The 20186-nt window shown below is 51.9% G+C and overlaps 6 protein-coding genes and 1 non-coding gene across 7 annotated transcripts; 3 read left to right on the top strand and 4 right to left on the bottom strand.

Moving 5' to 3' along the window:
* Positions 1-399: 399 nt before the first annotated feature.
* Positions 400-4681, bottom strand: BDP81DRAFT_378041 (uncharacterized protein; the record flags this gene model as incomplete). Its single annotated transcript, XM_060586789.1, has 3 exons — positions 4101-4681; positions 3822-4039; positions 400-3762 (listed from the first exon to the last, which is right to left on the bottom strand). Exons 1-3 carry the CDS (start codon positions 4639-4641, stop codon positions 400-402), a joined length of 4122 nt encoding a protein of 1373 aa, XP_060443400.1. The 5' UTR covers positions 4642-4681.
* A 1186-nt stretch (positions 4682-5867) lies between these two features.
* On the top strand, positions 5868-7103 carry BDP81DRAFT_451293 (uncharacterized protein; the record flags this gene model as incomplete). The annotated part of the gene is made up of 4 exons (XM_060592612.1): positions 5868-5921; positions 5987-6104; positions 6423-6585; positions 6728-7103. The coding sequence occupies 4 exons, from the start codon at positions 5868-5870 to the stop codon at positions 7101-7103; spliced, it is 711 nt and encodes a 236-aa protein (XP_060443399.1).
* Positions 7104-8477: 1374 nt separating this feature from the next.
* Positions 8478-9840, top strand: BDP81DRAFT_432012 (uncharacterized protein). The gene has a single exon (XM_060590731.1). The coding sequence runs from the start codon at positions 8626-8628 to the stop codon at positions 9421-9423; it is 798 nt and encodes a 265-aa protein (XP_060443398.1). The 5' UTR covers positions 8478-8625; the 3' UTR covers positions 9424-9840.
* A 1205-nt stretch (positions 9841-11045) lies between these two features.
* On the bottom strand, positions 11046-11961 carry BDP81DRAFT_396044 (uncharacterized protein; the record flags this gene model as incomplete). Its single annotated transcript, XM_060588139.1, has 2 exons — positions 11046-11552; positions 11620-11961. The coding sequence occupies 2 exons, from the start codon at positions 11959-11961 to the stop codon at positions 11046-11048; spliced, it is 849 nt and encodes a 282-aa protein (XP_060443397.1).
* A 2955-nt stretch (positions 11962-14916) lies between these two features.
* BDP81DRAFT_451290 (uncharacterized protein) lies at positions 14917-15645 on the top strand (the record flags this gene model as incomplete). Its single annotated transcript, XM_060592611.1, has 2 exons — positions 14917-15161; positions 15402-15645. The coding sequence occupies 2 exons, from the start codon at positions 14917-14919 to the stop codon at positions 15643-15645; spliced, it is 489 nt and encodes a 162-aa protein (XP_060443396.1).
* A 3089-nt stretch (positions 15646-18734) lies between these two features.
* On the bottom strand, positions 18735-19226 carry BDP81DRAFT_451288 (uncharacterized protein; the record flags this gene model as incomplete). The annotated part of the gene is made up of 1 exon (XM_060592610.1): positions 18735-19226. One exon carries the CDS (start codon positions 19224-19226, stop codon positions 18735-18737), a length of 492 nt encoding a protein of 163 aa, XP_060443395.1.
* A 569-nt stretch (positions 19227-19795) lies between these two features.
* On the bottom strand, positions 19796-19876 carry BDP81DRAFT_t216. Its single transcript has one exon. It is a non-coding gene; the product is annotated as a tRNA-Gly (tRNA).
* Between the last annotated feature and the right edge of the window lie 310 nt (positions 19877-20186).

Below are 20186 nucleotides of genomic sequence, written 5' to 3'. Positions count from 1 at the left end.
TGTGAAGTACTCATTTGCTATTGAACTAGGGTGGCTCATAAATTCAGGAGTATGAATTTATCGGGCGTCCAAGATATGTTTGACTAGTTCTAGATCCGCCACAAGTGAAGTCCCTCGCGCGGGCGGGGTGAGGATGGTGAGAGGCCGCACTTGGAAATTCGTGTTCATCGTAAGAAAGTATCCAGCAATCCTAAGATATGGCCGTTGATCGAAGCAATCGGCCAGAATGCTGACATCACCATAAGAACCAAAGGCATGTTGATGTTGAATTATTATCTTCGTTCATTGCTTCATAGTGTGCTTCTATTTTGCGTGATGAGAACATGGGTATATATATATATATATATATATATTCACAAAGTCGCCAAATCCACGCTGCGAACCATCCATTCACAACAATTACGCCTTCTCTTCTTCAACGTCAATCCCAAATCTGGAACCACCCCCATCCCGCCACCAGCCAATCCCAAACCTCATCGCACCACCAAACACCCCAGCCCGACCAAGTTCCCCGTCACCCCTCCACTCCGCCCCCTCCGGAACGACCCTCCTCGTCGCCATCTCGCTCCCAGCAAGCATCGTCCCCGTCCCAGCAATAGAGCACGGATCGTGGGGCAGCACTCCGTTGATATCGATAAGCAACCTCGAGACGACGATACACAGCGCCATGACGCCTAGCATCGCCTGCAGAGCAATTTTGGGCCCGGCGTTCTGGTGCAGTCTTCTCGGACTCTCCGATACCAATAGTCCTTGGTACGTCGGCAGCCGATTCGATCCCGAGCTGCTCGTCGCGTTACGCATGTTGGCAGCAATGGCTTGCGCGATGTACGTCTTGTAGAGGCCATTCGAGGCCTCCATCAAATTTTGGGAATTCCTCTCGCCCGCTAGCTCCTCGATCGGCCGCCCGTTTCTACCCGTGACGAGCGCCCGTGTAAAGGGGTCGATGAGGTCGGTATAGTTTTCCATGTTCGTCCCGTTCAGTCCTTGAATCGTTATGTTCCGGGCTGCGGTCGAAAGATCAAAGAAGAATCCGTTTAGGGAGAACTCAAAGGACGTCGTGTCGGACTTTGGTGCCCGTAAGAGCTGCTTCGTCGACTCGTCCACCACCGGCGGCGATGTCCTGCTGAGTGTCATGTCCGGGGCGTTGAATGTGACGTTGGCTTCAACCTCCTGAATATTCTGATGGCATACGATCGTCGCCAGGTCGCTTTCAACATCAAAGTTGGTCCTCGTCGTGTTCCTGTACTTTTCCTTCCGGGGTATGGCCCTCGCGGTCCCAAATGTTACCGCTACCGTGGGACACCCCATACCCCCGAGGTCAAAGTCTGTCGTCGGCCAGCCGTTTCCGGCTGATGGGCTTATGTCGATTGCACCGTCGCCATAGACGTCGCTCGAGTTTCCAAAACTCCAAAGCATGATTGAGGTCTTTCCTAAGTATACCGGATCCCCTGAGCTTGGGATTTGGAAGTATTGCATCCACGTCTTGGACGTCACGTTTGTCGGCCTCCGTCCGCACATCCATGGAAGGGTGGTGTTAATGGCAAGCAGGGCAGTCTGATTGTTGACGCTCACTGAGCCGGCCATACCGCTTAGACGAACCTCCATGGTACTCCTATCGAACAGTATTGGCCTAACTTCGCGCTGCTTGGCAGGTATGACGGAGCAGTTCAAGTTGCCACGGATTCCCGTCATCTTTGCCGACAGCGGAACTTGACCATTGGCGATAGCCTCATTGCTAAGGCCCATGGGCTTCATCTCGTTGAAAACCAGATCACCCGACGTCCATTTTGGATCCGGGAGGTTGACGTACTCGATTAGCGATGTGATTGCAGTCGCCTGGTTATCTTCGGCCCAAAGATTGGTCTGGTCGAGTCGGAACGCGTCCATCTGCTGCAGAGCAACGCCTTCAACCTGCTGCACGGCCAAGACGCTATAGAGACCCGATACTACAATGGTGAGAAACCCAGCCATGATGTTGGCCATAAGAATGACTGTGACGCCGAAATGCCGTGAGCGGATAGACTCCCAGATGGCGTGCGGGGCCATCTTGCCGACGAGATTTAGGAATACGGAGCGGCTGGCAATGGCGTTTCGCTTCTTGAGCGCAGCGAATGGCGCAAATATGGCAGCCATCGACTCGAAGCTGGAATACATACCGGCCAAGGAAATGGCCACGGCGGCAGGTATGTATGTCGCCAAGACAGTGGAGGTCTTCGTGCCCACCTCCAAGAACCCATCTCGGTTGTCTGAAATGCGCTGGATGATTTCCAAGGCCGCCACAGCCATCAGAGGTAAAAGTAGACTGAGTGCTAAGAACCATGGAGCTCCGGCCAGCGGGCGCCACCAAGAGATTGACTGGTATTCCCTCGGCACTGCGCTACGTGACGGTTCCATTTGACCATGGCTAGGTTCAATAGTGTAGGTGGTCTCTGGCCCAGGTCGCAAAGACCCTTTGAACAGAAACCCGGATAACGTTTCCCGAATGGCACTTCTGCGTACTGATCCCAGGCCGGTGAACAATTTGTTCAAATCTGGACTCGCCGCCAGTATTGTGACACTCGACGCAATCGATCCCGGCTCTCTCGGTGCGACGTTTTGAGGTCGAAGGAATATCATGGCAATACTGATAATGGCCAGAATTCCCAAGAAGGAACACATCAAGGCTGTCGAAAGGCCCTTGACATGGAGGCGGTTCTCCAGGTACGTTATGGATCCCTGAGTCGTCGTATTGGCAGGCTTCAGAGACGTCTGGGACAGTACCTGAGCGCCTATCCCCTTGAAAACCTCAGATGCCGTGGAAATAAGGAGGTCAGTGTCCATGAAAGATCCTATGGTGGTCAAACCCCGCTTCATTTTCATCATGAGGAAGAAGGTTGGAACGGATGTCGATAAGACAAAGTCCACACCTCCTTCGCCAATCTTGGTCTTTTCTGCAGAATTACTAACAGCAAGACCCAAATAACCGTTCGGGAAGCCGTCGATACTGCCAGTCGCATTCGGGTCTTGAATCGCACTCTGCAAAACAGCCTCCGACTTGGCACCGGCGAGAGTTGTCGATTTGACTTCGTAATTGCTCATGGTGTAGTTGTACTTGCACATGACCGCCACGATCTTCTCCATGTAGATGAATGCGGGTCCGTTTCGCCTCGTGTCCATGGGAGAAAACCGCATGTCCGCCACTGTAAAAAGCATCCGGTGCGGAAGGCTGGTATTGGTCAGCTGATCGAGGGTGTACTTGGTCATAGGAGGGTTCAGCGGTGCGCTCCAGTCCACATTGTTATTGCAAGTGTAGTCCTGGTACCATGCTTGGTAGTTCTGGGTGGCGTTTCGCTGCGCGTAGATGTTGTGGTCCGGGCCGGCGGCAACGATGGCGCGGGTGATGTTGCACTCTGGCGTAGTGATATTGGCGACCCAGAATCCTCCGTTGATGCTGTACCATGGTAGCGAGGTTTTCGTCGCATTCTGTATGGGAAGAGTCTCGCAGCTGAACCCAATCTTGGCACCTGGCGTTGTGGCGGTAAAGTTGGCATCTGGACGACCGTTTCCCATCGCGTCGAGCTGAGGTATGACCATGTCTTCTGATGTGCCGGACGGGTAAGGCAGGTTTTGGAAGTTGATGGCGTAGTACACCTGTGCAGCACCTGGTCCCACATTGCGAATATCAAATCCATCGGCGCCGAAGCTTGTCGTCATCACAATGTCGACATTATCGCTTGTGACTTTTGTCGGCTCGAGAATGAGTAGACCAGTGGAGAAGACGGTCTATCAGCGTCAGTACAGCTTCCGTCTAATCTTCATGCCTTCTCTAGTTGATTTCTTACCGTGAGGAGGATCAGGGCCCAGCCAACAATGCTACCAACGACAGCCCAGTGGCGGTTCTTGATTGCTTTCCAGAAGCTGGTCGTCACCAGTGGTGAAACGTAGTCTAGAAGAAGAGTCTTGTGCACATCGGAAGGGCCACTACGTAGTTCCTTCCAGGGCATCAGGGTCTTGTTGGCGTAGTCTACCTGTCGCCATAAGGCAGCTACGATGACGAGAACTTGGCAGCGAAGTCATGTTAGCTTTTGATGCAGCCTATGGTCAGTGAAGTCCATACTAACCAGCTGTAGGACCGTACTTCCAACCATAATGGTTGACTTCTTGTTGAGTGCTGATTCCACGGTTCTGGACGGAGAAGTGGTAGAGCAAAGCCGTCGTAAGAAGCATAGCAAGAAAACACAGCGCAAAAGTGACGAGCACCGTCTTCTTCAGCCACACGGGGTTCCACATGCGAGGCCGGGACTCCTCGGACCATTGCGAAGGCGTTGGGCTTTTGCTATAGCCAAATTCGGACACATGAGGGCTATTCTTGTTCCGAGAAATTGCAGAAGCGAGGCCATGTTCTGGGGATAAGTAGTAGTCGCCATCGTGTCTGTTGTGGTCGCTGAAATCGATAGGCTCATCCAAAAACGCCCTGTTCTCGTCCAACATTGGGTGTTCGCGGCGATGTACACTGTCGTCGTGGCCTCGGTGCCCTCCGTCCCGCTCATCTTCATCCTGCACCCCAACAACTTCGTACTGCCCCGAGCCAACGGGTTTTCGGTGGATGCTCCTGGGCTGAGTTACGAAGAGGTCGCGAGTCGACGCGATGGGACCAGGCATGATGGGCTATGACGCTGGCCAGCTCCCAAAGACATGGCAGCTTCAAGAACGGTAGAGTGCGAAGATGGAGGAGGCATGTAGTCTGATTTATTATTGAAATAAGGTAGTGTAGGGTAGGAACAGGAGGCTGACAGTGACCCCAGGATCAAGGATGTCGGGCTCGGGTAGGCAACGAGATCCAACCCAAAAAGCCATCAATCAGAGTTGGATTGGTCTAACAGTGGCGGTCGAGGAGTGCTAGGGCTGGCGCCATTCCCGTCGAGAGCTCGACAAGCCATGTCCACAGGGGGATTGCTTACGTGGTACCGAACCAATGGCAGCTCGCGCCACTGTAATCATTGCAGGTCGAGGTCGACCTAATTAAGGCAGCTCGTCTTACTTTTCCAGATGAGCCCGTTAGATTTGGCGACAGAGCACTAGTACACGTTGGTGTCTCGTACCTGCGACTCTGTGATGCGACATGGCTGAACCGCCAATGGCCGGGTAGGTATCACCCCGCTCAAGAGTCAAGGGTCAAGACAGAATGCTGCTGCCTAAGCCTCCACGACTATGGTATGACGCGATGAAGCCTCACCGGGTACGGAGTATAGGTAATCCAATCTCTGAATCTAATAGACCTCTCATCTTCCGAGGCTACTGACGCGAAGGATGATCTGGAGAAGTGGCGTGCTGCGAAACGATAAGGTTAAGGCACAGCAATTAAGTTATAGCAAGGAGTGGTTGTGGCTGCGATGTGCATCAGTGCGTTCTCCACGGCGCCCAGTTCCCCGGGATTGCCAACTTGGATGTATCCGTAAGTGAGCCACGAGTGGCGCAGTGTGGGGTTTTTATCCTCATCATCCGCAATAATGAAGTCTCACCAAGAGTACCATTTCAAACAATCTTGTCGGGTTTTTTCGTTGCTACATCCGTTCATTCGCACAGATGAGTCGAGACGCAGGAGTCTTCCCCTGGTTGTGAGATGCCCGCTCACGATGGTGCTGCTAGATCAGAAAGTGCCATGACCAACCAGATGGACATGAACGGTGTCGCATCGGTTGGTTGATTCAAAGCAAGTGAAGGAGACTGGGTATGAGGAACATCATGTGTAGAGGACGAGAGCTATTGGTGTGAGATCGAAGTGAGAGGGCTCGTTGAATATTTATTGAAACATCGCTGGAATCCGTTTGTTTCTTACTTCAATGTTCCCAGCACTATTTTAAGAGTCATCCGTTGTGGGGGAAGCCATGAACGGCTTCCGTTACGTGGTCGCGTGTCGAAATGAGTACTGGTCCACTCACGTAAATGAATTCAGTCGTCAGCAAGACCTGAGATCTGTACTAATGAAGATGCGATATTGCTCTAGACTTATAGAGGCCTTGTTGATGACGAAGAACCCATTAATAAGAAACGCAATGAAAGGCAGCTTTCGGACGTGAGCATGTCTAAGTGCCTATGTGACCGCGATGGACCGACCTACAGTCGTAAGCCAGTGGGATAAGCCGCTTGTTTGAATGTGAGCCTCTTGTGTGAGCTGCAACTGATGCTGGCCGGTCGTCCAAATCACCAATAGCACATCAATCAATCGACACACGGTGCATCTGATCATCTCAAAGCTCATGAGCCCGACGTCGGACAGAGTTCATGAAGTCCCCGAAGGCAGGAAAAGCTTGAGAGTGACTGGATGAACGAGGAGCAGCGAGTGAGTTGACGAGTGGATGAGTGAGTGAATGGTTGGCCAGGGACGCCCCAGACTTCTCTCTCAGCTGTGACTTTCGTTGGGTTTGTTGGACGAATCACAGGCGCCAATGGCTTCCCCCAAGGTCGCCCCGGGCGGGCACAACCGACGAGTCTGTGCCTGTGGCTGCCACAAACGGCCCTGTGCGTCGTTCGCGGGCAGGCGGCAGGCCACAGCTGGAAAGACCTCCCCAGGTGCAACACAGGCCAATCACAGACCCACAAGGGGTAAGCTGCACCGTCACTTCAAACGCCAAAAGTGTTTCGTTCCTCTCCCTTTCCATCCCCCATCCCCCATCCCCCATCATCAATGTACCTTACCTTACGGATACTCCATGCCCATCATGACTGCAGACTGACTGGCTGACAGACTTCAAGGACGCAAGGAGCCCCTACTTCTTTGCAGCCTCCGTTGGCGTCCCAAATGCTGGAACCTGTCAGATGTCGCCCTGGCGTTTGTGCCTTTGCACGGAACTGCGGCTACGCAGGGGTTGATGCTTCTTGCCCCGTTGGCCGCATACCCAACTCCCCATGATCCATCGAGGAACTTGCCATCAGCCCAGCTCGTTGGCTGCGAAGCAACAACTATGACGGACATTCAGCTTGACGTCTTTCCCGAAGAAGAGAAGACTGAAAGAAAGACCGGGGTCGACTTGACGAATAGAGCCAGAAGGACGCAGTTGACTAGTGTCTTCCCGTTCCCTCAACTATTCTCCATCCTCACTACTCGTCGTCCTCATATCTGAGCGAGCTGCTCATCTTCTCCTTCGTTCAACGCGTTACCTACGGATACTTCATTACTTATCTCGCCCACTTCTCCATCAGGGCCACCTGCATCTCTTGCGTCCCCGAACACTCGGCTCCGCGTCTCTCTTCTGTCTGACCTGGGAACTCAAAGTCCAGAGGCACAGCAGCGTGTTTGGGTGTCATTGAGCAGCGGACGGCAGCAACTCTGTTTCACAAAACCTCGGATCGCCCAACCTCAAGATCAACAGTGTTTGATCGCACCTCCTTGCCCTCGCGGTTCACCTTCACCCCTCGTTCTCTTACGGATACTCTCCCTTCCTCTGTTCGCTCCGTCCCTTCTCCCTACCTTACCCCCAGTCCCAGCCGGACCGACGCCGACACAGACGCAACTGCCCGTCGCCTGGTGTCACCGACGCCCAAGTGGCTTCATCAATCAACACCTTGACTTCCATCTTCCGACCCTCCAACCAGCGAGCTCTTCACTTTCGGACAAACACCACCCGTCCGGACTGCATGCCACTTTCAAAGCGGGAAGACGGATAGACAGACGAACGAAGCTTCACCCTCCAACAGCGCAAAGACGGTTCCTGAACCTTTTTGCCTCTTTATTTCCTCTCATCTTGCCCGACTTGGTCCGTCCTAAAGTCTGCTCGTCTACTAGTTTGCTAGTGCAACCCTTCTTCGCTACGGTGAATCACGATCGGCAACCTCGCCGTCAATAATCCCACCGACCCTTCATCCCTTCAGATCCCTTCTCTTCAAACGGCCCATTTCTCTGCCCATCCTCTACCCATTGTGGTAGAAAAGAGAGGCTCACGTAAACCCTGTCTGACCGGCGCATCGTCCATGCCGGCTAATACAAGAAACGCGCTTCATCAGCAACGCCTCTCTTAGTCTCAAGCCGCCCCAATCACCAGATCTTGACTATACACCAGACCGGCCTGCTGGCATTGACGAGCTCGCCCAAAAGAGAGCGCACTCCCGCGTCCTTCACACCATCGTCATCTGTAAGCATTCCCTCAGCAGTAGCTTCACGGCCAGACAACACCAAAACCTTCAAATCAAGGCCCCGGCAACCCAACCGTTTGGTCGTCTAAGCTCTGGACCTCGGGACCTCGGGACCCTGCCGGCTCTGCGACCCGCATTGACGTGGTTCTCCCAGCCGATCGTGCCGTCATCCCCAGCAGCCTCTGACACGCGAGACGTTTCGGCCCTCTGCTCTTCACTGCCCGCCGCCCGAACTGCCACGCTTCTGTCATTCCATCCCCAAAAGTCAAGCGCCTCCCAGCCAAATCCTGGCCTGTCAAGTTTAGTTGGTCACCGTCTTCCTGGCCGCTTCGTCACTGTCTTGTCGACGACGACTCGACCACCTGCCACGAAACATTTACAACCAATATACGAAGAGAATCTCACAATCAACAACGCCCGCCGAGGGGGAAACTCGCCCAACACATATCCAACGGCGGCTACGCCACGCCAGAACGCGAATTTTCACACAGACGACGGACGAAAACACGCGAAATGAGGAGGTCGATACTCGAAGGCCCTCGGCGGCGCTTGGTCGAACTCTTAGTCTTTGTCTCAGCGGCAACAGCAACCACAATCAGCGTCGGAAGCACATCACTCAGTCTGTCTAATTTCCAGCTGATCACAGAGCTCTCCGTTCCACTGGGTTGCTTGTTATCATATAACAACCCCATCGAAGGATGCGAAGCTACCGACTTTGGTAGCACGGGAGCGTGTTCCCGGAAATGCAGAGTCGGTCTGGCTCGCATGCAAAGTAATCTCCAGGACGCTTGTCAGTCTGTTCAAGTACAGATCAACACGATACTTGGCCAAGCTCTGTCCGGAAACCTGGTCAACTTGGTTTGCGGCGCCCTGAACCAACAGACGTCATCGGCAGTGCAAACGATATCTACCACGACGATAATCGTATTGCCTTCAACCAGCGCTGTTGCTCCTCCTCCACCTCCGCCTCCGCCAGCCACGACGTCCGTCGCTCCACCGCCGCCGCCACCAGCAACATCGTCAATATCAACATCAACGCTACTACTTCCGCCGTCGAGCCAGGCGCCCCTCCCTCCTGCAACCACGGCGATACCGCCAGTATCCAGCCAGGCGCCCCCTATCATACCTCCTACTACTATTGTCACTTCAACAACTTCGACCGAGAACCAGGCATCGCCTCAAAGCACCACTTCGGCCCCGGTCAACCCTCTCGATGCTTTGCTCATGAACGGCGCCGTGGCCAGCGCGCCAAGAGGGTTTCTCGCGTGGGGTCTACCAGTCCTGGCCTTTGTCATGTATGGAATTGTTTGAGTGTTAGACTCGAAGTATTTGAACTTCGAAGCACTGGTGGAGCGAAACGATGAACAGACCAACTACTAATGTGTAAGACTATTCTTTCTTTTGTCGAGAGATTACATGGGAAGAGCACGACAGGAGGCGGAACCGAGGCACTGAGATGCCTCCAGAAAAGTGCTGGAGTTGCGAAAGATGGCGAAGAACGCCGAGTATGACGATTGCGTGGATTATGAACTTTCACGGCGCATCAAGATACCTCTACCTTCATTAAGACACGGACATTGTAACACTAGATACCACATACCTTAGCATGGCTTGAGCAGATATAGATAGCCAAGTCTGAAGACGAGATTGGAGAAGCAAGAAGAATTACTCAAAACTGAGCATTGGAACCCTTTCGCTACACAGGAATCTGGAATATGCGCCCAGTAACTGTTGGATAGCCGACAGGCGCCGCATCCGCAGTCATGTGTCTTTCTCCCCGCCTCTTTGAGCCTCCGTTAAGCCGCTGTCATGCAAGGCCCCCAACCCAGGGATCTTCCTCCAATGCACTCCCCGGCCCACCCCGGTCTGCCACGCATGAACCAAGCTTCTTCGGATACGGCCGCTGAAGTCTCAACCAGTCACCTCTCGCGCCGGGGGCGGGACAGTTCATGCGGCGGGGTTTTGACGGTACCAAAGATTGGATGTAGGCCTCTCGAGTTGGCTGTTTGTCAAGTCAGGGAGGGAGGGGGCCTAGAACGTGTTAAGGCTGCGTGTTAAGGCTGCGTGTTAAGGCTGCGTGTTAAGGCTGATGATTGATTGATGACGAAAGAGGGGTTCAACCAAGGTCCGGCCTTGGTGGTTACGAGGCTTGGGGATCCCGGCCGGGCGGCGAAGGGATTCATGTTAATCCGGCTTGGAACTACGGAGGAAGGAGCCAGGCGGTGTGTCAACCGCACCTACCTTACCAGATATTCATCCGATGACTTTCCCCCATTACCTAGGTGAGTGAATACACACAGGAAGGAACCCATATAGACCCCCTCAAGTCCATTCTCGTCACCAACGGCAGCAGGCGCCCTCGCAGGCTTGTGAGGGTCAGGTCAAAGCTGCCGTTTGGCGGAACGGTTAGGGGTGACGCCTTCTCGGCGGCAGGCTAGCCTACACCGGGGAGTTGTGGGTTCGAGTCCCAGCATGTGCACCAAGAGATGTAGCCCCCATTCGCCACCGGGGGGGTGAACTCTTTTTGGTTTGGAGATGGAGGTGATTTCTGTTTGGAATCGGGTTTGGGGAGGGGGTGGTTGGATGGGTAGATTGGATTGATTGATTTGGGTGCGTTCTTAGACGAGGCTCTTGTCGGTGATCTTTGGCGGGTTGATTCGGTGTTGGTGCAGGCTGGTACCGGAGGGCTTCGCATCGGAGCGAGTGGGGCCGCACTCGGGAGTTGCGGACGACTGCCGGCTCTGAGGCCGAACATCACAGGTATGGGCCATTGGCGTACATGGGGTGGGTCTCTCATAAAAAATCTCAGCTCTCATAAAAATGGAGGCTAACTCAAGTAAGACTATCTATCTATCCTTGCTGAAATAGAAGAGGATAAAGGAGTGAATAAGAATCAAAGTTCCTAGTCCGTCAAAGTAGGTCTGCCTGCACTCTCAATCTTCGAACCTTGTTCGCCTTCCAAATTCATCGCTATCCACGTCTTCGTTATTCATCACATCTTCATTATTCATGTCTTGAAGTTCCATGTCTTGACTTTCCACGTCTTCGATCCTCACGTCTCTCTTACTGCCCACGAACTTGAAGTCATCGTCGTCCATAACCCCAACAGTGAAGTGCATCGTTCGATCCGACTCCCTTCGAAACCAACCCATGCGAAAGCGTTTGCATGCGAGCCTGTCGTAGAGATCTTCCTTCGATAGTTTGTGAGAACCTTCTGGTATATGCGTCGAAACGTTCGAATCATCCAGCAGCGCAGCCATCATTGCGATGCTGCTGAATCCATCCTGGGCCAGGCCTTTGACATCCATGTCGAGTAATCCCCTCCGCCACTTCATGAACCGCCGTAAAGCCGACGAAAGAAGCATGAAAATATGGGCGATGCCGACAATTCCTAGAATTCCCACGAGAAGATAGGTCGACGTTGGGTTTTGGACGAGCCGCTTAGAGTGATTGTTGATCATGACCGCATTCAGTGGCTCTAGTTCCTTTGCCTGGCATGTCTTCTACACTCAGTCGATTCTCGATGTTGAGGATCTGTGCTCTGAGAAGAGCGCGATTGGAGTTAAGGGCATCGAGAATCTTCGAGCTTTGTTTTGGATCACCGAAGGCTTCTAGTGGAACCTGGCCGTAAGGCGGGACCAGGATGTTGAAGACGTTGAACGACGAATGCAGTCCCAGCGACTGGGCCACCTCCGTGAAAGCGTTGCCGTACTTCTCCGCTCCGATCCCATCGGTCTGAGGGTCGAGGTAGGGCACAGGAATCGGGGGTTCCCATGGGACTAACGTGGAGCGGTCGGGGCGTGGGGTGTTGCTGTGGTTTATGACAAGCTTGCCATCTGCAATGACCATATCAACGGATACCATAACCTTTGCCCACGAGTATTGGCACTGCCAGGCTTGCAGTGATATGAAATCATGGTTTCTAAAATCGAATGCCCCCCCACAAGTAGACTTTAGATACCAAAGGCGCAGAGTCCAAGACGCTACGGTTGTGGGAAGCCTCCTTATCCACTTCGCAAACCGAGCTGTTGCTTTGCGAACTCCTCTCAGATCCCGCGGACCCCAGGATTTCTGCATAGGCAATAGGTGGCTCTGTCGAATTTTGAAAAATGCTGTCGGGAACAACAATGGAAGTGTTCATTGTATTGGATGTCCCATCAGCGCATGTGACGGGCAACCGAATGGCGTAGTAACACGCACCATCGTCATCTGTTGTGTTGCTGATGCTGAGCGCAAGTCTCTTGCAGCGCGCCACCAATGTCGCTGCCGGTAAGGAAACTTCAACTGGCGTGCCTTGGGCTTCTTCGGCAACTGAAGGTGAAAGGTCGCCGATGCTAGGGAAAGCAAGATCACGAAACGTGTTTTCCGGGTACGTCAAATTCTCTCCTCCCTGTAAGACCATGCCACCTACAAAGTCTCGATTGTTCCAGTAATACTGGTCATCAGGCTCTAATGGTCGTTGACCAAACCAGCTCTCTTGTCGGAGTTGAATTTTGGCACGTTAGGGTACAGACTCGACTGTGAATAGGGTTGAGGCGATGGTTGCCAAAATGGCACAGAGGCTTGCTAGGAATTGTGAGAGTGAGATGAGCCAAGCCTTCCTCCGGATCGCTGTATACAGAGCCCGTAGTCCAAGCATATCTGAAAGAGTTATATCTAACTGTTGTGAGTAACTTGATGCCTTAGAAAGATTGTGATGGGTGAATAGAACTCTAAGTGATGCGTTGAATGATACTGTATACAGTGCAACAGCAAGCATGATGAGTGTCGGCAACGAAGCCCAGAGTAGGTGATTATTCCCCTCCATCGGTGGCAACCCACTCTTTGCGCCAGACAACTTCATGGTGTATAGAAGCAGAGCAATAAGGAGGATAGTTAACATCGCGAAAGCTGTCTGTACCCATTTCCTCAGGACGACTGGCACAAACCCGCCCTGGTTCCGCCAGGCAGCTGTGTGCGTTCGCTCAAAATGTGACTTCTGATCGACAAGCTGCCGGTGATTGTGGAAGAAAAGCATAGTTCCAAGTAGTGTTGCAGGGTCTCTGATCCATATCGTTGTCTGTTCTCGGTAGCGAATGGAGATGAAAATGTTGATTGAGGCGACGAGGGTGAAGAGGGCTATCATCGGGTATCCGATCTGGATCCAACCTGATCCTCAATTTCTCCACCAGCCTGCCCTCATCACCCGCAATTTCAGTGCTCTGGTTATGTCGTAGACTGTAGTGGCCTGAAAGAGGGCCAAGCTTTCTGGCCAGCCCGACCATAGAATCGTACAGCGCCTCGGTTGTGTTCAGCAACCCGATTTGGCCATTCGCGACTTTATTTTGATATTGCGCCCATATTCCAGCAGGCCCAGATTTGGAATAGCCATACCCCAGAGTGTAATTAGTCGATTCTGCAGACATAGAGAGCTTCCGCATAACCGAAACGAGCAAGGAGCTTTCAATCAAGGCCCATACCTTGACGCCGTGTGGCGTCTGCGATTGACCTTCCAGTATCCGAAGCGTTGGTTTAATTCCGTTATCCACAACTTCAACCTGTGAAGTCCAGGCTGTTGGAGAGCAAATAACAGCTGCAACTGAAGGAATCCCAGCAGATGATGGTTGAAAGGAGGGCCCGTCGTGCTCCGAGGGCCCTCCTTCTCTTAAACCCGGCAGGTCAGGGTCAGTTGGGTCGTCGCCTGGTCTTTCTCTCTGCCTTTCGTTCGATACCATCTCTTCATACTCGACTGGATACATGTGTCGAGTAGGGTTCTCGTCGGATTCTGTGATCGGATCGAATTCCTGAGAATACCGCCCATCTTTGGATGACATGGAGTCTGGCGCTTCGCTGTTGTGAGAGACCATTCTCTTTTGGATGTTTATTGATGAGCATTGGAACTCATTGCCCTAGTCACTTGATCAACTGGGACTGTCTAGTCTTATATGGGATATTCAGGAAAAGTACTGTGAACGCCAACGTGAGTGCAACAGACTGGTTAAACAGCGAAACATGACACGAGGCTGAGTTGCCCTCGAATATCGATGTAACGTAGCCAAGGTCCTACCAGAGCTTCAAGTGACACCTTCGCAATCGCAAGTGAAGCGGAGAGAGGGCCTTTGTGGCACAGCCATCCGATCAAAGTCATTTGCTTTCAAACACTGACGAGTTGTTATGTACTTCGAGGCAACCCAGTCCAAGTCCCTCCAACGTGATTTGATCATCAGCAATAGAATATACCTCGTTTAATCTTTCTATGAAAATGGCACTCTACCAACTGATTTGGATAATTTCTTCCTGCTGCCCATCGATAGTGGTCAAGAAGTGAAGTTTCCATGTACGAGAAAGGTGTTATGCGGCTAACTTGCTAGCAGTAACTGAAGTCCTTGACAAGTGTTAACGGAATAAGTATCATTACTTGAGGTCGAAAGCCATTAGTTACCCGCCATGGGCATGTAGACCGGCATGCCCAGCCATATCATCATCAACTTCAGGATCCACAATGGGAATGCAGGGTGGCGCAGTGGCAGGCTGGAACTGCTCACATTGTAAAGCGCGTGGGACTTGTATCCATGTAAGCAAGCACAAGGCACCTGCAAGACTCCGTCTGTAAGCGAGCAGTGGTAGGACTCCAGCTCAAGCTGCGTGCTCGTATGGAGTATAGAGTACAAATGTATGATTGCTGAGAAAAGGGACCACAGCCCACATCAGCGTAAGGGCCCATAGATGTCGTCTGCTAGGCACGCCAGCCAGGACTGTATTTTTCGAAGGATCTGGCTGCACGTTTGGGAAGCTAGTTGACTCAAATTACCCTTCTGAGGTAAGATGGCAGATTGCCTTCAAGCTCTGACGCCGGATCTGGTGCCAAATTCGACCTACGATCGTCAACGGCATGATAGTCCCTTCGGAGCGAGCCGCTTGGTCGAGACTTACGAAACCCAGGCTAGCCAGCCAGTTGAGGGTCTTATTGAGCTTCTTCTATTTTCGCTTCCCATGGCTATTGAGGCTGATGGGCCTCAAAAGCTTGACAGAAGTACACCACGAACGTCACAAGTCGCCGACTTCATGAGGTATGTGACAATGCCCCTGGCTTCTCACTCCGGGGGACGTTCAGGCAGACTTTCCACTTTCGACTCGCCGAAATTTCAGAAACGGGGCTGTCGCTAAGGAATCAAGGGCGCGAAGAGGGTTCGACATAGCCCACAGTAAGCTTAATATTGACAATCATGCCCCATCGTATCTCAGCACTCTTTGACCCCATTGATCCCACCAAGGTCTTCGTATATATGAAAATTTTGTCTCAATCACAGACCCTTTCGCATGATTATGGTCGAATTCTTCAAAATGACAATTTCTGCAACCCAGCTCATGGCCGTTCTCTTTCGGGGGTATCTGCCTCTTTCGGTTGCGACCCTGAACAATGCACAAGACGATGGGCCTCGGCTCTCTACGAACATGTCATTGGAGGAGCAGATCGAATTTAAGATAGCAAGATATTCAGAACCTGGGCCTTCAGCTTCAACGCTTGAGAGCTTTCATACTCACCCAAGTTGACAACTCGTGACTTCTCAAGATGAAGTTGTTGTTCTGGGCTCTGCCAAGTGTTCAAGCCCACCCTAACTTGCAGTCGATCAACTCAGTCTACAGTTCCCGGGGTGATAGTCGAGGGTTCTCGTGATGACTGCCCAGATTATGCCTATTCCTTCCCTTGGCTTCGTCGCCGTTGCAGGGCTATTGTGAGGCCCATTCTAGGCAGCCTTGTCGAGGAGAAGATGCAGCTTGTGGTGACCTCAAAAGTCGAACTCTTTCTGGATATAAAAGTCTTGTGAACCGCAACTTAGTAGGTAGCCTCGTCTCATCACCACCACTACCGCTCATTCATTACACGGTTCACCACAAGAATCTCATCCAACCCGAGTCTTGAAACATATATACAAGCTCCTCCTCGATCATCAGTTCTCACCCAATAAGACTGCCAGATATGAAGTTCACAACCTCAACTGCCAGCGGCGTCGACGACGTCCCCGGCAAGTGCGGCGGCCTCTAGGACAACCTCAAGCGCTTCGGCGCCTGAGCCGTCAGCGGTCCCAGCTGCGGCGGCAACAACAGTAACCTCGTCTGGACTTTCACCACCGGCATTGGTTGTAACGCCGGCATGTTCAAGTCGACGTGGTGGGAGACCATCCGCAACAAGTTTGGCAGCATTTCTTGCCCTTAGGGAGAGCAAGTCGAGACGGATGGGGTGGGGGCCGGGATGATGGAACGGCTTGAGACAGGAGTTGATGGCTCTGGGGTTGTGATTGATGCAACTAGTTGAAGGAATCGACTCGTTCTTTCAGTTATTAGTCTCGGATATTTTGCGAGTCATCTTGAAACCTGCTGATTGACTATTCATCTCACGAGGTTTCCACGTTTTGGGCCAGCAGTCTAATATCCAAGAACTTTTCAACTATTTCCAGACTATTTTCTATCTCTCTGGTTCCGGATGAACCCTCTATTGCTACTCAAGTGCCTGAAACTTCTACTAGACATCTATCCTACTAGCAGCCTCGGGCTGGCGATCCCCAGAAGATCATCCTGCCCGTCGTCGTCGTCGTCGACGACTCATGCCAGAAGGTTCGCCGGCTCCCAAGCCAAGCAAGAACTGCAAGGCCCCCAATGCGGACCATCCCCCCCGGGACAATCCGCTTTCCGGCATTGAGTCAAGGTGCGGCCCTCTTCGAATTCGTTCCGGGTACCGCACTTGCAACATGTCCACCTGCATCGTCTTTTCAGATGCCACGGGTAATCCGAGTCCCAAAAGACTGGCATTCTGATCTTTTGGAGTTTTGCCATGTTGCGTGGTTCGAGATGGTTTGAGTTGCTGTTGCGTTTGGGTTTCTTGATAGGGCTAGAAGAGGTTTACTGTGTAAGTGAGAAAGATGTTAGATAGTGTGGAAGGGATCCAAATGCTGAAGATCGGGATCGGGATCAGTATTTATCTAATTTTCGAGCTACCTTGAAGAGATCATTTCAAGAGAGGAGGAGGAAAGTGATTCAGGATTTTCTCGCCTACCGAATTTTATTCGGGTGAATGAGCTCCTGCCACCAGGTCACAACGTTTATCCCAAGCAAATAAGATATCGGACGATGAATTCACTATATGGAGGCGCAGGCAGCAAAGAGAGGAAACCAAGAGTCAGCGCCTCGCTTCTCTTTCACTGTTCTTCTGCATTTTTCTTCTGGTCACTTGAGGAAGTTGAAAATGATCACAGCTGGACATGGTCGTGCGGCAGTGGTTCCTTGAACACCGTCGATGTGGTGGTCGTTCGAGCACCTCTTTCTTGGTGAACTTGTACTTCACTTTCATGTAAGATTTGCGGCACTGAACGATGGCTGAGGCTAGCTTTACTACATGATACTGAGTCGATGAGCATAGAAACCGACTTCCATTTAACTATCAAGATGATTTTCTTCACACGAATAAATTATTCAACCCACGACTTTCACTTCAACAAGCCAGAAAGACCCTCTCTACTAGATGGGCCCCAAGCCATTTGACTTCCTCCAACCGCACCACAACTCTCCCCATCCTTCACTAAGACCCATACCCATATTCAAGCTCAACCGCCCTCATACAAGTCAATAACAATAACCTCGGCATCCAAATCACACACCACTGACACGGTCCAACGTGGGCACCGCATCGCCCGTCTCCGCGACAGCAGGGCCGGGCGCCATCATCTCGACAGACCTGCGTCGCAGGCTCGGCCGGCATGGGGTTTCCATCCGTGAAGCACTGGCAGCATGTCCAGAGGCAGTACTCCCGGAAGACTTCGGGTGTAGGACTGCGAATTCTTGTAGGGTTAGGGGGACCATGACGAGAGACATTTTGGGGTATGGGGAAGTGAGGTGTTGTGTAGCGTGTGTTTTCTGGTTGAACCTCGATTTGAGTTGGAGTTCTTGTAGATGGAAGACTGAGATGTTGTCTGTTGGAGATGGAGTTCCAGGGCTGTCTTGTTGGGGGCTATCGTGGCGGTATTTGTAATTCGATGGCTTGAGAAGAGATCGTTTTGAATCAAGAATTCCCTCCTTCTTTTGACTTATTCCACGTTTCCTCTAAGACTCAGATGTTCTTGTCTCGTAAGTGACTCCCACTTATCGTGCGTCACAACCGGGCGCTGAAAATCTGCGGCCGTTCTAGGCTCCCCGGTCTGATCGAAGAAGCTCGCGCACGCATGAATAATCCATTAAGAATTGCCTGACGAGTGTGGAACCTGCGTGGCCTCCAATGGGCTCTAGTTGTCGAGACGCTCTGGGCGAAGCAGCTTACCTACGAGATCTGACGGTTGGCTTCAACTTAGAGAGAGCTTCATCGGGGTAGACTCACCAGCAGGACGAATATGAACATGTTGAGACTACCAATTCCTATCTTTGTCTAGACCCGGGGGATACTAAGGAACTTTACCATGAGTTGTGGCGACAAGAGGTCATCACATGTGCTCAGAGTTAAAACGAGTCACGTTGTGAGCTTTGAGTTTGACAAACATTGAACTCATCACCCTCTCGGGAATGAGAGTGTTGGTTCAAAACTGGGTATCAACTAACTACTATGTAGTCTACCGTAACTATAGCATACCTAGCTCAAGGCGCTGTCTATCTAATCAAACCCTCTTCATCGCCATCGCCCCCTCAGTGAGATACCTCAGGTGCAAGACATCCATGGGATTCCAAGCCCCCTCGGGCCCAACAATCGCACAACAATCAGCAGGTCCATCGTGTACCTCCTTCGACCCCGGGTTCACCACGCAGCCCTCAGGGTTCCGCCAGTGCATCAGCCTAAGCCCCTGTGCCGGCATCGTATTGTAAAAACCGCAGTTGCAGCACTCCCACCTGGCATCCTCGAGAAGGCTCACGCCACCGTCGCTCTGGCGAGACGCATGGGTCTGGAACATCTCGTAGGAGAAGGGCCAGGTTATTTGGTATGGGCCGGAAACGCCGCTGTCTTCGTTGGTGCCGCCGACGCTGCTTTGGCTTTCCTGGCTTGCGTCGCTTGGAGTCTGAAAAGTGCCATAGTAACTAGTCTGTTCTTCTTCAATCTCCCTCTGCACTTCGACGCGACGACGTCTGGTCTTGAAGATGTTGCCTTTGGCCATTGTAAGTGTTGCGGCGTCTTGCTTTGTTTTTCTTGTTGATGTGTGTTTTGAGAGTCGTTGTAGTGATGTTGATTCTGTCTGTTGTCTGTTCTGCTTGGGTGCTGAGAGTCCTATTGGTCTCAACTGAGTTCCATGATCATACTTATTTATATACCTTGTGCTCGAAGCGCTTGAAGCACTACCACAGCTTTACAAGATAGTCGAACAGACTCACTCCCAGCAAAGTCCGTGATGAGGATAGTCTTGAAGGTTTGTGTGAGTCTCTCTCAATGACTTGCAACCACTATGACCCAAACATGTTACGAATGATTCAGTGCGAGAGAGATTACTCTTATGTCCGTAGAAGATGGAGACCCTCAGCAACTACCTACCCTCCAAGTCATCCATGTGTTGCAAACAGCATTGTGCAGGAAAAGGCAATGGGAATAGGCTTTTATGCAAGTTGAACAAAAGTTATAGATAACATGACTGGCTCCAGTCAACTCGGGCTCTCTTCAGCAGTGAATGAGACAGTTCTTTGAGTAAGAAGCTTCTGAATACAACGCAAAATCAAAACAAAAGCAAAAGAATGCGTCGAGGGGGAATCGAACCCCCGGCTCCCCGACGCTGCTTGATGGCAACGGAGAATTTTACCACTAAACCATCGACGCTGATGCTGTTCATCGTGACACGTGATGAGTTGAAATCCGCCAGCGAGAATTGGAATGATATTGCGATGATTTGAGGGCTGTGGGTTGGTTGTGGGGAAGGTGAGGGCTGGATGAGATCTCCGGGCCTCGGCGGGTCTAGTTCCCAAAGCGGGGTTCCACTTTCGGGCCGATGAAAGCGGGAAAATATTCAGGAAAGGGAGTGGAACGCAAATGACTGGTGCAACTGGATCGAGTCTGGAAGCCAGACTCGTTGCAAGAGGAGTTGTGAGATCAGGTATAACTTCGGTTGATGGGATCTGTAATGGTTGCT

Source organism: Colletotrichum phormii, assembly GCF_030913505.1.
Source record: "Colletotrichum phormii strain CBS 102054 chromosome Unknown BDP81scaffold_14, whole genome shotgun sequence".
Taxonomy (NCBI): Eukaryota; Fungi; Ascomycota; class Sordariomycetes; order Glomerellales; family Glomerellaceae; genus Colletotrichum; species Colletotrichum phormii.
This window is presented reverse-complemented; position numbering and strand designations above follow the sequence as displayed.

Bases quoted from the DNA above. Each gene is read 5' to 3' on its own strand.
- BDP81DRAFT_432012 (XM_060590731.1), top strand. From the start codon at position 8,626: ATGAGGAGGTCGATACTCGAAGGCCCTCGGCGGCGCTTGGTCGAACTC.